At 20.7% G+C, this 17,101-nt stretch overlaps 2 protein-coding genes across 6 annotated transcripts in view; both read left to right on the forward strand.

The window, feature by feature from the left end:
• The window catches only part of LOC129608769 (protein turtle), a 66,527-nt gene extending 61,541 nt beyond the window's left edge, over window positions 1-4,986 (forward strand). Inside the window, exons 10-11 of one of the 4 annotated variants that reach the window (XR_008696907.1) lie at window positions 3,112-3,219; window positions 4,948-4,986. Coding sequence is in view for 2 of the 4 variants with exons in the window: in XM_055520474.1 (XP_055376449.1) it covers window positions 3,129-3,223 (95 nt within the window). In the remaining 2 variants the exon portion in view is untranslated. Of the gene's footprint in view, window positions 1-3,111; window positions 3,233-4,944 lie in introns of those variants that run through there. The other 3 variants (XR_008696906.1, XM_055520474.1, XM_055520475.1) reach the window with 3 other exon arrangements.
• On the forward strand, window positions 4,962-9,485 carry LOC129608770 (protein turtle-like). 2 transcript variants are annotated; one of them, XM_055520476.1, is made up of 2 exons: window positions 4,962-5,027; window positions 6,376-9,485. In XM_055520476.1, the coding sequence occupies exon 2, from the start codon at window positions 6,479-6,481 to the stop codon at window positions 8,336-8,338; it is 1,860 nt and encodes a 619-aa protein (XP_055376451.1). In that variant the 5' UTR covers window positions 4,962-5,027; window positions 6,376-6,478; the 3' UTR covers window positions 8,339-9,485. The 2 variants fall into 2 exon arrangements, with proteins under 2 accessions (XP_055376451.1, XP_055376452.1); XM_055520477.1 differs by lacking the exon at window positions 4,962-5,027 and adding an exon at window positions 5,847-5,967.
• Window positions 9,486-17,101: the final 7,616 nt, after the last annotated feature.

A 17,101-nucleotide genomic window follows, 5' to 3' on the forward strand; every position in this document is an offset into this window, starting at 1 on the left:
TACAAAAAAAAAAAAAAAACAATTACTTTGTACAATTTTTTCCTTATAAGATTATAGAATTATTTTAAAAACCGAAATTCTGTAAATTAAAACTAATTCTTTTTATTAAATTAACGTAAAACTTTGTTAAGAGAATTCTGTTTTACATATTATATAATAAACTAATAATATTGGGCATGTTATTTTTAAAATTTTCATAAAAAAATTTCTCTTTTTTTTTTTTTTTTTCTTAAGCTTTTTTAAAACTGTTGAATTCTCTGATCGATAGCAATTTTAATAGCTTGTATAATACTACTGAATGCTGTACAATAGAGAGCTATTGTAGATTAAATTTAAAATTAATAATTTGAAGCTTTTTTATAACACTAATATTTCATATATGTAGTCATATAATTCTGTAGTTTCTAATTTGGATTGAATAATTTTCACAGTGTGAATTTATAGTAGATTATAACGAAAAAGTAACTTTTCTAAAAAAAAAAGTACAAAATGGATTTTTACACTAATTATACAAAAAATAATAAATTTTAAAAACAAAATCATTGAATATTTAAAAGTAAAATGCAGAAATAATACAAAAATATACAAGGGCCTTTTTTTTTGAAAATTTTATTTCGGCGTTTATTAAAATACAAAAAAAATATACGACAAAATCTAACAGTATTCCTTATTACAATATTCTTTAATTTCCTCTTGACCAGCTACAATCATATTATCAAATGAAACTGAAACGAAACATTATTTTCAGAAATTTGCAGTTATTTAAAAAAAAATGCATTCAAAAACAGAGGATGCAATCAATGAGAGAATGGACTCATTGATAATACCTACCGAACTATAAATTTTTAGTAACAGGGTATTGAACTGCACATAAAATAATCAAAATTTTGCATAAAAAACTCAAACTATGAATTCTTTACTAATAACTCCAGTTTGGAAGCTAGAGTATATTTCAACTTTTTTTTATCTAATCTCCCTCACAAAAAAAAAAAATTTTATGTTTTTAAAATCCACATGGAAATTACAATTCAAATATGATCAAAAATTAAAAAAATTAATAAGTCAATTGAAATAACACAATTTTTTAGTTTTCAACATTAAATGCAAATATACGATATATACGAAATTCGAAGCACGTTAAATATTCTTTAATAAATCTAACAAATTTACGAAACATTTTCCTCTATTACATTAAATATATAAATTATATACGATTAATTTTGGATTTGGTTATAATATTTTGGAAAAAATTGAACAAATCTTAGTCATTTCATTAAAAAATATCATTATTTTATATAATAATTTAAATTTTATAACACGCTTTTAAAATAATTTAAAATCATTTATATTAAAACCATATACATATTAATTGATTTTGTATTTTAACAGGACTATAAATACAAAAAATTATATAAATTAATTTTTTTTTTTTGTTGAATAAATTTTACATAAATTATGTATACCTTACCTGTACCTATATACCTATTTATTTTATATATAGAAAATATTAATTATATGATTCAAAAATATATAGTGAGTCAATTCAGCAAATTTAATTCTTGTATGAATTTTAAACAAAAATTTAAAAAATTTTTATAGCTTTTATAATAAGATAATTTTTTATTAATAACGAAATTTTCGATAGCTTAGTCAATTAAAATTTTTTAATAAATTTTTTACAAAATTAAAATGCTTATCATTTCATCTTACTTATTACATAATTACGATTTTGAAAATCTAATCTTATATATTCTTTAATATTAGCATTTTTTTTTTTTCTCTATAATTTTAAAATTTAAATAATTAAATTAGAATTTCAATTGCTGAATTCGATTTTCGATTTTTTTTCATTCGTCATGCTTTTATTACAATTTATATGTAAGCATATAAAATCATATATAATGTTCATTAAATGCTTATATAACCTATAAAATATATAGCAAGAATAAAAAAATCATTCTTAAGCATTTTATAATTTCTTTAATTCATTTTTAATTTCCTTAAAAATACAAAAAAAAAAAAATTAAAATATTTTTTAAAGAGCATCCAGTACCATCACCATAGAAAGATTTTTTGGAAAAGCCGTGTCCTTAAATATATATTTTGTGCTCCTACATAAGACAAGGGCGTACCTACAAAAAAAAAAAAAAAAAAAAAGCTAAAACAAAAGTATTTGCTGTGTTTTCTCAAAATTTTTTTTTTTTTTTAGTTTTTTCTTTATAGTTTTAAATCGATTTTTTAATTTCAAGATTTTGTTTTTAGTTTTATATGCGAATAATTAATTAATTAATTGAATACCCTCCTCCCTTTTCTCTTTCTTTTAATGTATGATTAATCACATATACTCACACAGTTTACAATATCTATATTAATTTTAATAATAAAATAATTTAATAATAAAGAATGTTTAAATATTAATAAAATTATTAATTTATTAGAAATATATTTAATAAATAAAATAATAAAAAAAAAATTGAAGATTGTTTTGAAAATTCACTTTTATTTTTAATTTGTATTTTGTTTTTTTTTTTGTTTTTTAATAAGTATATACTAATTATTTGATTGGTTTGAATTAGAAATAAATATTGTGTACTAAATATTTACAAATGCTAATATAAAATAAATAATTTTATAATACCGATAATTTTTTGTAGAAAATAATAAATTTTAGTTAAGATTTTAATCCTGTGAGTATAAGAAATTAATTTTATTTTTTTGTTTTTGTAAAAAATCGGAATATTTTTTTTTTGGATATTTTGAAAAACATAAAGTAAATTGTAATAAGAAAAAAAATTTATAAAATCATTAGATCTATTTAATTTTTATTTATATTTTTTGTTTTCTATAACATTTCGTTTACTTAATTCGAATTCAGTATAAAATAAAATGTAAAAAAATTAGAATAATTTTTTGGTGGTTTGCATCCATTTTATTTTGATTGTGAATTTCTTTTTTTAAATGAAAATATAAAATAAAAACACAATAATTAAATTTTTGTTTTTCAATAAAAAAAAAAAAAAAAAAAACTATTTTATTAATTTTTTTTTTTTTTTGTGGACAAAAAAAAATATATATTAAGGATGGCTAATGCTATAACCAAATTAATTGTAGAAATAATTCGATTACAGAGTTCAACATGGTAGCTTGTAGGATAACGGATGCCCGTAATGCTGCTAGTCGTACGGGCTCTGCTTCCAGTAGTCAAGTGCCTTTGAAAAAGTGAGTATATTTATTATGAATTTTTGATTTTATATTCATATGTTTTATTCAAATTATCAAACATATAAAAATATTTTCTAACAGGAGGTTTTTGTTTTTGAAATAAACTAATACTAATACTAATAAATTTTTAGGTATCTCAATTTAAATTTAAAATAAAATTAAGAGTAAAGTTCTTTGATACTGTTATATTACTAAAATTTTAATTATTTTGATAACTAAATTCAGGAATAATAGAATTAATTCTTAATATTTACTTTAAAAATTGTAATTGGTCTTTGAATAGTAATTTCTTTTACTAACTTAAACAATTTCAGCAATGAAATATTTTTTCATTGGACTTTTACATTTCACAATAATGGAATGCATATCAATTTTAATAACAATAATTTGTTTAGTATATATTATTTTTTTTCCAATTTATTATGATATATTTATACTTTACTTGTATATAAATTAGAACTTTTATATTTGAATCATTCAATATTTTAATAATTAATTCGAAATTGAAAAAGTTTATATATATTATGTATGCATAAGGAACATAATCAAATATTTCGATAAGTTAATTCAATATGATTAAATAAGATAGGTACAGAGAGAATTTTATGAGGTTGTAGCAACAACAGGGTTTGATCTTTCAATTACAGCTTCCAGAATGTTGCTAGATTTAAAGATCTATTGCTGCGTTCTTCCCACGAGTGCTCCATAGAGCACCCTCACATTTCTGTTGAATCAGAGCAATTCTTTTGAGGGGGTAATTTTTCAGGATTGTTTATGACCGACTTAAACTGCGACCGCTCCTGATTTTAATTACGTAAATCCTAATTACAACAACGTGATCATATTGCTATGTGGCACCCGCAGTAACCCTTATTTAGATTAAATTGAGGGCAACTTTCTATAGCGTGTATTTTCGCCTGAAAGATACTTGAATACATCCTCAACGATTCGTATTTTCCTTCGACATTCCACTCAACCGAATCATGGTTGCTCTTGTCGCACTCTTGAAGTCCAAATGCAATGGTAATAAGTCGAGAATAAGCCGTCATGGAGCGGATTTTCATGGCAACTGTCATACACACGGATGTTCGTTGTTTCTCATACATAGCGAAAGAAAAAAGTATTAAATACGATGTCCGCTATTTTGTGAAAGTAGGCAAACCTATAACTATAGTGTTATATTAGAAAGTCTCATTATATTTACGCTTAACTTGAAACAAAGCGAAAATTTTTTATCATTACTTTATCGGTATCGTATTTATTTTCATCTCCGTTGCTGCTTCTTCTCTTGCAATGGCTAAACTGTAAGCAATGCAAATTGCTTCCTATCCTAGAACAAAAATCTCCTATTCTGACCCTTTCTGATTTTCTTACGAGATTTTCATCACTTTTATTTATTTTCATCGGATCTTTTTCGACCTTATTGTTTTGTTAAGTTGCTGTTTGATTAGATTTTAGAAATCTCAAAGACGAAATTTTTCTGAGTTAAAAAAACAAAACTGTTCATTAAAACTTTCAGAGCAGTATCAGCCAATATATTTTATTATTTTATGCGCAAACTTCGTTTATCACACTAAATAAAAATTTATAATAATATTTATAGAGTTCTTATTTACTTACTATATTAAATATTTTTAATAAATTGCTATAATAAAATAATTTAATTAATTTTAAAATAAAAAATTTTCTTCTCACAAAATAAAATATTAACAATAATAAAAGCAGGAGTAATTCTGAACATTTTAAAGATTATGAAACCGTTTTTATTGTACCAGGCCCATGTCACAGTCATTCTAATCATAATCGTAAGATTTTCATATTTTTTTATCCGAATATATTTATTTATATGTATGAATGTGTATGTTTTCGAAATAAAAGATTTTTATATAGAATAACTAAATGGGAATTTGATTATTATTAGAATATTTTCAATATTTAATTTAATTAATTTTTTATATTAACACAATAAAATATACATTTTTATGTATTTATTTGTAGAATAATTTTTTTTGTCAATCCAAAAATAATATCTGGAAATACTTCAAGAATACAGAATTTATTTTGTTTTAAAAGGAATATATACAACAATTAAATTTTATTTAAAAATTGAGGGATATTCTGAGGAGCGGTTAACTAATTTATTGATAGTGATATTTTATACCAGCATAAATTTTGACAATTTTATTGATTTGTGCTTACAATAAAAAAGTGTCTTTCTTTCAATGATAAATATCAGTAAAACTTGTTGAATCGCGTCTAAGAGTAAGCCCCATTTATTCCCGAACAGATTTAAAAATTTTTAAAAATACTCCTAATAGTTTTTTGTTCAACTCTTAACACAATTAATTCATTACAGGAAACGATCCAAGCTAACAATTTACAATACGTTTTTAAATTTACGTTACGTAACATACTGCACATATGAATTAATATTTTAATTTAATCTACAAAATTTTACAATATCATTCAGAAAAAATCGCACCTTTCTTAAATTTACATTTCCAGTTATTCAAGTTAGTCAATAATTCAATAGCAATAAAATTATTTTTACTCGACGTAAAAAATATTTTGTATTTAGCGATTTAAAGTTAAGGGTATTTTGGGATTTTAATGGAATATTACTCAAATAACTGAAATTTTTACACTTGATTAACTCAATCTATTTCTTTTTAATTATTGCTGCTCTTTGTGCTGATTTTATAAATGGACATTTGGATATTTTATTTGAAATTTCAAGATTAAAAGGTGAAATAATTAATTTGTCCATGATTAATCACCAACATTCAAAACACAATACAATTTTTTACATTTTACATTTCCACTTAAAATTTTAGTTCAATTACTCTTTTTATTTTAAAAGCATGTTTTATAGTTTACGTTTAATCATTGAGTGTTTTATATTTTGTAGCGTGTTTCTTAGATTTTAATTATTTATTTATTTAAAAATAAAGAAAATTAAATTCAATTTAAATTTCTTTTAATTAATAATGTAATTATTAACAATAAAATTTGTTTTTCAATTTAATTTTATAATTTAATTTGATTTCAATGTTATAGTATACGAGTATAAGTAGATGGTTTAGATTCTTTAATTTAGTTCATTATTGTAAAGGAATTAATAAAATATTTTTTTCAAACTTCTTACTTATTTAGATATAAACAAACCAGAATATCAGGTGTAATTCATATTTTCGTTGCAATACTTCATTGGATTTGGCCACCAGATCGCTGTACAAATTGTCATTCAATATATAGTATGCCAAAAGGTGTTAATACCGATCAACTACATAACGTTGGAGAAATTCATCGTTCTGTAGATGGACGTTTTGTATTAACATCTAATGGAACTGATATAAAACAAAGAACAACAATACAAGACCAAGATGTTGTAGATGGTTTATCACAAACAGCAGCTGACGAAATAATTGATGATCGTCGCCAAAGTACTTCTGGTGGTTCACAATATTCTAGTAGTGATGATGGTGGATTTTTACCACGAAGACGTGGTGGTGGCGCTGATATGAGATCATCATGGCGGCGACCTCTGGTAGCATCACCAAGTCAATTAAGTTTTCGTTCAGAAAATTCAGCACGGTCATTTTTACAAAATTTGGGTGAATTTTTTCTTCAAACCGCTAGACGTAATCATCGTCAAAGTAATTTAGCAAATTATCAAAATATTTATAAAAATTATCCATTACCGCAAACGCCTATTATTTCAACAGTACAACAAAATATTAAACCCTCAAGTACAAATTACATTCCACAACATTTATTGAATCAAACACCAACAATGTCAAGTTCAAAAATGTTTACAACACCATCACGTGTTTCAAGAATTTTTTCAAGTTCACCTGCAAGTACAATTGGTGTCCCTTCGACACCATGGCAACAAAACACTAACCAATTTAGTGATTTAAGTACCGTTTATCCTGGTTCTGCGGAACGATCATTTCCACACTCAAGTTTCTCTACATCATTAAACAATCGTTTTAGATACTCATATGAATTACCATCATTAAGAACAATTCAAGAGGAAACTCGTCGTATGAATCAGGGATTTGTGCCACTTCACATACCATCACCTTCATGGAAAGGTTATTATCATACACAAACACCTTATCATAGCTACAGGCCAAGAACGAGATGGTATCCCAGACATTTCAGTCGCACAATACGTAGTAATTCTGATCTTTTATCGCCTTTGCCACATTTAAATTTATCAATGCGTGGAACGACTCATCTGGGTCATAGCGGTTTAGAAGTATCTCCGGAAAGTCGTTCCAGTTCAAGTGGTTTTGGGAGTAAAAATACGTCAAATAATCCACAAACTCAACATGGATCTCATCATTCTAGTAGTACAAATGAATGGCGTTTATTACCGCCATATAGACCACCACCACCGCCTCATTATCATCCATATTATCCAAATTTTAATACATTTAATTATAATAGTTTATTACATCAACAAGCGACTGCACCATCATCTTCATCATTTACGTTGCCACATCATCATCATCATCAATCTCATCAAACATCATCATATTTGCAACAACAGCAGCAACAACAGCAACAACAACAGCAACAACAAAATCAGCAACAACAACACCATCAACCGCCACAATCTTATCAATCAAATCAAGATACTCCAAGTCCACCATATACAATGCAACATTGGTTAGACATGATATCAAGATTAAATGCTGCAACCGAAATTAATAATATACATCACCATAAATCTGTTGATGTTGGAAGTGTTGACGGTCATTACGAATTTGATCCATCAACACCAACACCAAGTGCATCAACACCAACTGGCAATCCACGTGATGAATTATTATTAGATCCATCAATTTTCGGTGCATTAAATCCAAATACAACAACTCATCATCATTGGGGTACATCATTAAGTGGCTTTAATACATTAGCTGGACCATCAACATCAACAACATTATTAACATCATCTGGTACAAGTTCAACTGGAGTTAGAAAGCAACGCATTTCACGCTACGATAATATCGAAGCCAGAGTTCAAGCAATGAAAGAAGAATTTTATGCCTATCGTAAACGTCAAGCAATGAAAAGAGCTGGCGTTGAACTTGAAAGTGCATGTTAAAAACATACAACAAAAATTAAATTTTAATTAAAAAAAAAAACAAACCCTATTCATATAATACATATTATATTGTATACACATATATAAGTATATATATGTTTATATATATATATATATGTAGCATACAATATATCTGCATATATCTAAATACATATATACACTTCAAAATGGTAATAATTAGCAAACAAAAACAGAAAACAGATTATCGAATTAAAAAATTTCAATGAACGAAGCACAACATAATCCAAAAATTTAAAATAATTAAATGAAATGTAAAAAAATAAAAAAAAAGAGATGGAAATAACAAAACTGAAGAATAAACAACCCATTAAAACAAAACGAAATTGTAAGAAATTAAATAAAATACATTATTTATTTAAAGGAAAAGAAACAGAAAATTATGACTACTGCCAATTAAATTTTAGAAATGAAAATTATAAGTACTTTAAAGAAAAAAAAAAATTAAATAAAATTAGCAAAATTTTAATAAAATAAATAAGTAAATAAATTAATAAATGAATAATAAAAATAATAATAATAACAATGAAGAACGACATTAAGTCACTCGATTTTTAAAATGGGTGAATAAATCAAAAAGTAAAACAAAAAAAAAAACTCAAAACATTTCTCTCAACCTATAGACATATATTTATATTTATATATAAATATATATACATAACATAAGAAGCACTGTAAACTCTTTTTGTATTCTAAAACATAAAACCAAAATAATAATAATTATAATAGAAAAATGAAAACAAAATTTAAATTTAATTAAAAAAAAATTAAAAAAGAAAACATTTTTAAAACAGTTTGGATAACCAATTCTTAAAATAATAATAAAAAAACAAAAAACAGAACATTAAATTTAAAAAAATCTACTCAAAATTTATTTGGTAAAATATAAAACAAAAAAAAAACCAAAAAAAAAAAAAAATTAAAAATTTAGTAATCGAGATTTAAAAAATAATGGAATAAAATAAATGTTTTTATTTAAAGATAAATTAATTTATAGCAAAAAATAAAATAAATAAAAGAAGAAAAAAAAAAACATAATGAAAATTATATTCTAAATTAGTCGCAGTGCCATTTAATAAAAAAAAATGAAAAAAAAAAATAATAATAAAAGAATTATTAAAAAAAAAAATTTTTTTAATATTTAAGCACTCTTAATTTCTCATGTTTTATATAAGAATTTTTTAACAAAATAAAATTTAAAATAAAAAAAAAAACACAAAAGAAAAATTTGAAAACAACACATTCACTCGACACACAAACTTTTGCAAAGACACACACACACACACACACATAATAGGTACATCCCAAAAAAAAAATTTATTATTGTCTATTTAAATAACAATGTAAAAAAATTTATAAGGATCTACAATAGATCCTTAAAATAAAATCTCAATTATTTACAACAATTATCTCTCATATTTTCATACAAATACACACCCACTTATGACACCATAAATATTTTTGGCGTTTCTATATTTTTTTTTCTTTTCAATTTTCACTTCCCGTGTATTTTACTACAAAATTTTTTCTACATATATATTTACATTATATATATATATGTATATATACATGAACATATTGTTATCATTATTGTTGTCGTCGTTTTCACATTTAAAAGAAAAACATCATAATTTTATTATCATCGTCATCATTGTAAAAAAATTTTAATTCTGAATTTTTCATTCAGAAACATAAATACATATACATAATATATGTATTATTGGTATATTATATGAAATTATAAAATATCATAAATTCTATTACAAATTTTGTCAATTTGATCAATAAATTTTCCAAAATTCTTATACAAACAAATATAAAACAAATCAAAACATTTGGATTATACAAAACGTTGAACTTAAATTAACTTAATTAAACCAAAAAGAATATAAGAATTCAATTTTAACATTCATTTGGAATTAATTTTAATAAAATTTTTATACACATTATATTTTTAAGATAATACCTATTATAAAAATTTTAATTTATCTCAGTGAATTAAACAAAAGAGAAAATCCAAATCAGATTCTACTTTTTTTTTTTTGAGGTTTTAATCAATTCAATAATTTTATTAAAAAAAAAAACATTTAACTTCAAACCATTCAAAATTAATTTAATGTTATAATCTATCTGATGTTAATGAACCTACATGCATATTACTTGCATGATTTATAAATTAAATTCGATTATATTATTAGTAATTTCAATAAGATTAAATAAAAAGTTATATAATTTTGCATCTCGAATTGACAAAATCTATATAAATACATAGACTTTTTAATATCCTATCTAAAAAAAAATCATTTTGATTTTCTTCAGTATTGTAATCACTAAACGAACTAAAACTAAAAATTATTCCTTTCTCATCTCTTTTTTAATTATAATCTCGCCGATTATAAAACATTTCAAACAAAAATATGAAAATATTATATTATCCACATTTATATATATTTTTATGTATATATATTTATATATATAATTTCTATTAGCCGAACTGTTTTTTAAAATGTAATTATTAAGTACATACGCATATATATATATATATATAAATATACATATATATATAAATATACTAATAATTATATATATATATAAACATACATAAAATTGTTCTAGAAAATGATTAAAATAAATTACAGAAAATTTTAAATTAAAATAAAAAAAAAAATAAAAAAAAAAGACACACAAAAAGAAATGAATCGAACAAACAATTCTTTTCAAAATAATAGCAAAGAAACAAAAAACAAAAGAAGATAACCAAGAACAAATCAAAATAAAATCCAAAAATGTAAAAACAAAAACCACATTTCATCAATTAAAAAATACAATACACAAAAAGAAAAAAACTAAATTTAGATGAAGCAAAAAACAAAGTATAACAATTAAAATTATTAACTAAAACTTATATAATTTAGGAAAAAAAGCACTCGAATTATCCTCTCGTTTATGGAACAAACATATAATAACAAGAACAACAACAAAATAAAAATACTGAAAAAAAAACGATTAATAAAATGTTAAAATAAAAGTTAAATACTCATTGATAAGAATTAAAAATTAATATTTATATTCATACATATATTTAAAAGAAAGGAAAAATTATTATACTATATCTGTATAAATAGTAAATATGTATAAATTTAATAAAAGAAAAAAACAAAAAATAAATACAAATATATTATTGAAAATAACGTCTAAAACAGAAAAACAAAAAAAAAAATTATAAATTATTCTTAGGTAACTTTAGTTAATGATTAAATTAATTAATATAAAAAAAATAAACAAAATAATAAAAGAAAAAAATACAAGAACACAAGAACAACCAAGCAAAAAACTATAATATAATTAATATAAAAATAACTGAACAAACTTAAATAATAAATTTTGAACAGAGAAATTTAATAAGTACTATAATATAAAATTAAAATATAAAAAAAATATATAATAAATAGATACAAAATAAAGATTATAACAAAAAAAAGAAAACAATTTATATATGAAAAATAAAAAATTAATCTTAGATGAGTATAAATTGAAATAAAAAACACACACACACATAAGATTGCATATAATAAAAAAATTAATATAAACAATTATTTATAATAGATTGTAAATTTCGAATACTATTTAATAAAATAATAATAATAATAATAGAAATAACAAAAAATGAAGTAAAAGGCAACAAAACAAAAACAAGTAATTTAATAAATAATTAAAAAAAAATAAAAACAATTAAATTTAAATAAATATACAATAATAGAAAAATCACACAGAAAAAAAAAAACCACTAACTACACCAATATAAAAAATATTAATATTTATAAAAGTATATACATATATAAAAATAAATAATAAAAAAAATAAATAAGAAGAAAAAGAAAAATAATTAAAATAAAGCTATAGTCAGTTGTTTCGTATAAAAATTTGTTTATTATGTACAAAGAATATTTTACAAGATGATAAAATAAAAAATAATAAATATTTTATAAATTAATTAATTATATACGAAAAAAAAAACAAAAAAAAAATTTAATAATATTTATCAAATTATTATATTAATTATGAGATATATTTATATACTTATAATTTTATATCATATCAAAAAACAAAAATTTTTAATATACATATAAAATAAATAAATTATATGAATTGTATACAATATAAGTATTATATATGTATATTAAAATTAAATAAAACTTATAGATATGCAATTATTTTTTTTTTTAAGTTAACAATATTTTCAATTTAATATTTTTATATTTCTCATTATATATACATTTTATATACTTGTGTATATATACTAATTTTCATTTATATTATTAAATTGATTAATTTTTAATATTATAAAGTGCCGCCTCATATAAATACATATGTTTATCTATTCGGAATTTATATTATCCAATTTAATTAATCTTAATTTAATTAATTAAAATTCTTAAATAATTTTATATTTTTTTGTATTCCTACTTTGCTCCCGGGGGCATAGGGCTGGTACATAATATTGTAGATAACAATATGAACCAGTTTCTTACGTCATTGAGTTTACTAGATAGGTGACGAGCCTATTGTAGTTTTCAAAAAATTTTATATTAGTATTATATTTATTTTTTGAAAAATATTATTTGAACAAGGATCTTATTAAGGAGGAAATTCTATTATTTAAATTACTTTTATATATTCTTCTGAATTTTTTTTTGAAAATTCTTTATTAAGAGAACTTTTTTTCATTTTTTATAACTAGAAAATTTCAAATATTTGAAAAATTACAATCGGTTTTAGTCTTGGTCTAAAAAAAATGCAGCATTTCAATTTGCATATTACATATTATAACAATTAAGATACCTTAATAAATAAAAATTTTTGATTCGAAATTCCTCTGATCCGGATGCAATTCTGTATACTACTCATAAAAACCTATAAATAAATAATATTTACACAAAAAATATTCTTTTCGAGCAATATTGTATAGTTTTAAAATTTTCAAATAATAATTTTCATAATATCAAAATAATCTCAATTGTAAAAATTATATTATTTAAAATAATTCTTGAATTTGCAATTTTTTTATTTAATTTTTGTTTTGAATTCAATTTTTTTTCTTTTTGTAAAAAAATGTGATTTTACAACCTATAATATTTATTTTTCTATATAAAAAAAAAATCAATTAATTTTAATAAAAACAAAAAAAAATCTATAAATTACTTATATAAAGAATATGTGTATATTCCATATATAATATTGTATTAAATGTTAATTACCTAAATATGTACCTTCGAAACCTTAAACGCTTAGTTTATTTAATGATTTTTATATCTAATTTTCCAATTACATAAGTGAATTGTGTTGAATAATTTTCTATAATTCTTAATGAATTTGAATTTTTCATTTTTAATTATTTAACAATTTATTACACGCGTTTATGTATATGTAAATATAATTATTATATGTACGCATATACTTACAGAAATGTAATTTTCCTTCTAAAACACAATATTTTTAAATACCTTGTTTTACTTTCAATATTTCCCGCGTTCTTTTTTCCATTTTCAATTATTTTAATTCAAAATTTTTGTTTTTTTTTTTTTTTTATTTTTATAATATCTAATTGCAAGCAATACCCGAATTTTTAAAAGAAAAAATGAAAATTATTAAAAAAAAACAAAAAAAACAAAAAAAGAAAAATAATCTAATGAAGTAGCGAAAATTTCTCTTGTAAAATACTGCTTTGTTTGAAATTCATGAATGTTTATACTTCAGTGGAATTTAATTAAATTTTGAAAATTTAAAATAAATTAATTAAATTTAATAAAAAATATATGAATCGAAATCAATAACAACAAACAAAAATAAGGCAAAACAAAAACACATACATAAATAAAGAAACAAAGAAAATTAAAAAACAAAAAACATAATATGCAAATTACACAAAACAAAAATAATATTCAAAAATAAAACAAACAAACAGAACAATATATATACAGACAAAAATATAAGAAAAAGTCAATGGCTATGGTTACAAACAAAAAAAAAAATAATAATAAATAAAATAAAATAATATTTATAGAAAAAAAATTAAAAATTAAAAAAAAAATACAATGAACACCCGTAATTTTAAGAGTTATTAAAAAAAAAAAAAACAAAAAAATTTTTCCAAAAAAAAAAATATTTTCCGTTTTTCTATGATTAAAAATTTCTGTTTTCTTTTTTCCTTTATATTTGTTTTTTTTTTTTTTTATTTAATTTTGTAAATAAAAGAAAAATTTCTAAAATGTTAAATTGAAAAGTATCAAACTTCACGGCCCAAAAAAGGATAAATTATATAATATAATTAATTATTATTAAAAATAAAGAAAAAAGCAAAAAAAAAAAACAAAAAAAAAAAAAAGAAAACAAAATAATATATAATATTATTTCTAGAATTCTTAGCTATTAATACAAATAAATATAAAATATTATACATATATATATATACATATATTTATATAATTAATTAAAATATATATATAATGTTTATAGTTGTATAAAAAAAAAAATTCAATATAATAATAAATATACATAAATAATATATATTAATGTTATTATATAATATGTATGATGTACATATGTATATATATATATATATATATATATACATTATTATACCAATATGTATAATCTCATATTTAAATATTAATTATATATTATATATAATTAATTATATGTTATAAAAATAAAATTAAATAAAATATATTACAAAATATGAATACTATATATAAATACGAATAAATGCATAAATATATATACATGGATATATATACATATATATACATATGTTTATATATATATGTACATATATTTATATAAATATAATATATATATATATATATATATATAGAAATTTAAATGAAAAATTAAATTAAATTTGAAACTAAAAAAAATTATATTAAAAAAAAAAAACAAAAAATACAAAAAAAATAATAAAAAGACAAATTAATAAAAATATTTCATATTTAGTGTTTTAATTCTAATTATATCCTTCCCTTAATTACTGCTTAAAATTTATCAATATTTTATTTACTGAACATATTTAGTAATAAAAAATAGATTTAATATCTAAAAAAAATTTCTGAACTTTTCACTTACTTAATTAGTATAGGTAGTTCAGTGATTATAATGCATAATATATATTCTGATAATTTCAAATATTCAAATTCAGATTCAATAGTGATTCAATCACTATTAAATATGTGAATAGTTACAAAAAAAAAAATTCTTCTTTCATAAAATTCATAATTATATGAGCTTTCATTTGCAAATTATATAAAGAAAAATGATCAATATGGAAAAATATAATATGGGAAGCCATGATATTTTCAATTTAGTCTTATTTTAAATTAGTTAAGCTTTTAAAATTCATATTTTATTTATCAATTTCCAACAATATAATATATTAAAGCTTTTTAATTAAATATAAAATGATTTCTAAAATACACTTACATCATAAATTATAATATGAATATTACACGTTTTTCTTTCATTCATAAAATCATTTTCCATATAATTTGTATACATAGGTAAAACAAAAAAAAAAAACTTATACAACCAAATGTGCATCAAACAGAAATATGCATTCAACATCCGACTTAAAATGAAATATACATTTAAAACGAACAAATAAATTATTTAATTAAATAATTTAGCACTTTAAATAAGCTCTAAACAATAATCAATTTTTATTTTTTAAACTGAAAAAAGAACAAAATCTTGGTACAATCTAAAATTTAAAGAAACGTTTTAAAATATTAAATAGATTTCTAGATTCGACCAATATCGTTTATAATGCTAGTATTATTAGAATATTTTCTAAAAATGAGAATAAATGTGGTAGAACTAAAAAAAATTTATAATGCAAACATAAAGCGCCATTATGAGTTTCTTCTATGTTTACTAGTATTACGGAAAAATAGAGAAGAGAACCCATATTATTCCATTTTAGTAATGTTATTATTGACCAGCTGGAAAATTATTAAAATAAAATCTGAAAAATTAATTCATTTTTAGTATAATTTTAATTTATAAAACATTCTTAGGACTTTTTATTTAAAATTTCTAGGTATCCTATAGAACTGTAAATGTTGAAAATTGGAATTATATATCGGTGTTATATATTTGGTTGAAATATTTCATCTGAAAATTGAACATATAATGTAGATATGTACATGAATTATAACAATAATGTATTATCTATGACAATATAAATAAATACAACAACCTACGCTACTAAGCGTAAAATTTTATATAAAATAAATCATTTATGAGACTTATAGTCTCTTACTACTTTTATTTTTTCCGTTTTTCTTAAAAAGAAAAGATCTGTACAGGAAATAGAAATTGTTTGAAAGCAATAAGTTGTCAACATTAAAAAAAATTTATATTCATCTAGTGCTAGTCGCATATACTAGGAAATTGAAATTTGAATTTTATATGCAAATTATTTTTATAATATAAATCTCTTGACATTCAACAGAATTTTCAGTGAACAGAACTGAATTTGTCATTAAAATGGTACAGAAAAAAAAAATTTTACATTCTCTATTAATATTAACTGTAATATTAATTACAAAGAATTCTAAAAGATGTAATAAATTAATAAATCTTAATAAAATTAATGAAAATTAATTATAATTATTCATAGTATTTTTAGAAAAAGGCTAAAAATAATTTGATTCATCATTATACATACAATGAACAATATATATTTTTTTT

The sequence above is a fragment of the Condylostylus longicornis genome, unplaced genomic scaffold (genome assembly GCF_029603195.1).
Source record: "Condylostylus longicornis isolate FDR11 unplaced genomic scaffold, ASM2960319v2 ptg000034l, whole genome shotgun sequence".
NCBI classification, from domain to species: Eukaryota; Metazoa; Arthropoda; class Insecta; order Diptera; family Dolichopodidae; genus Condylostylus; species Condylostylus longicornis.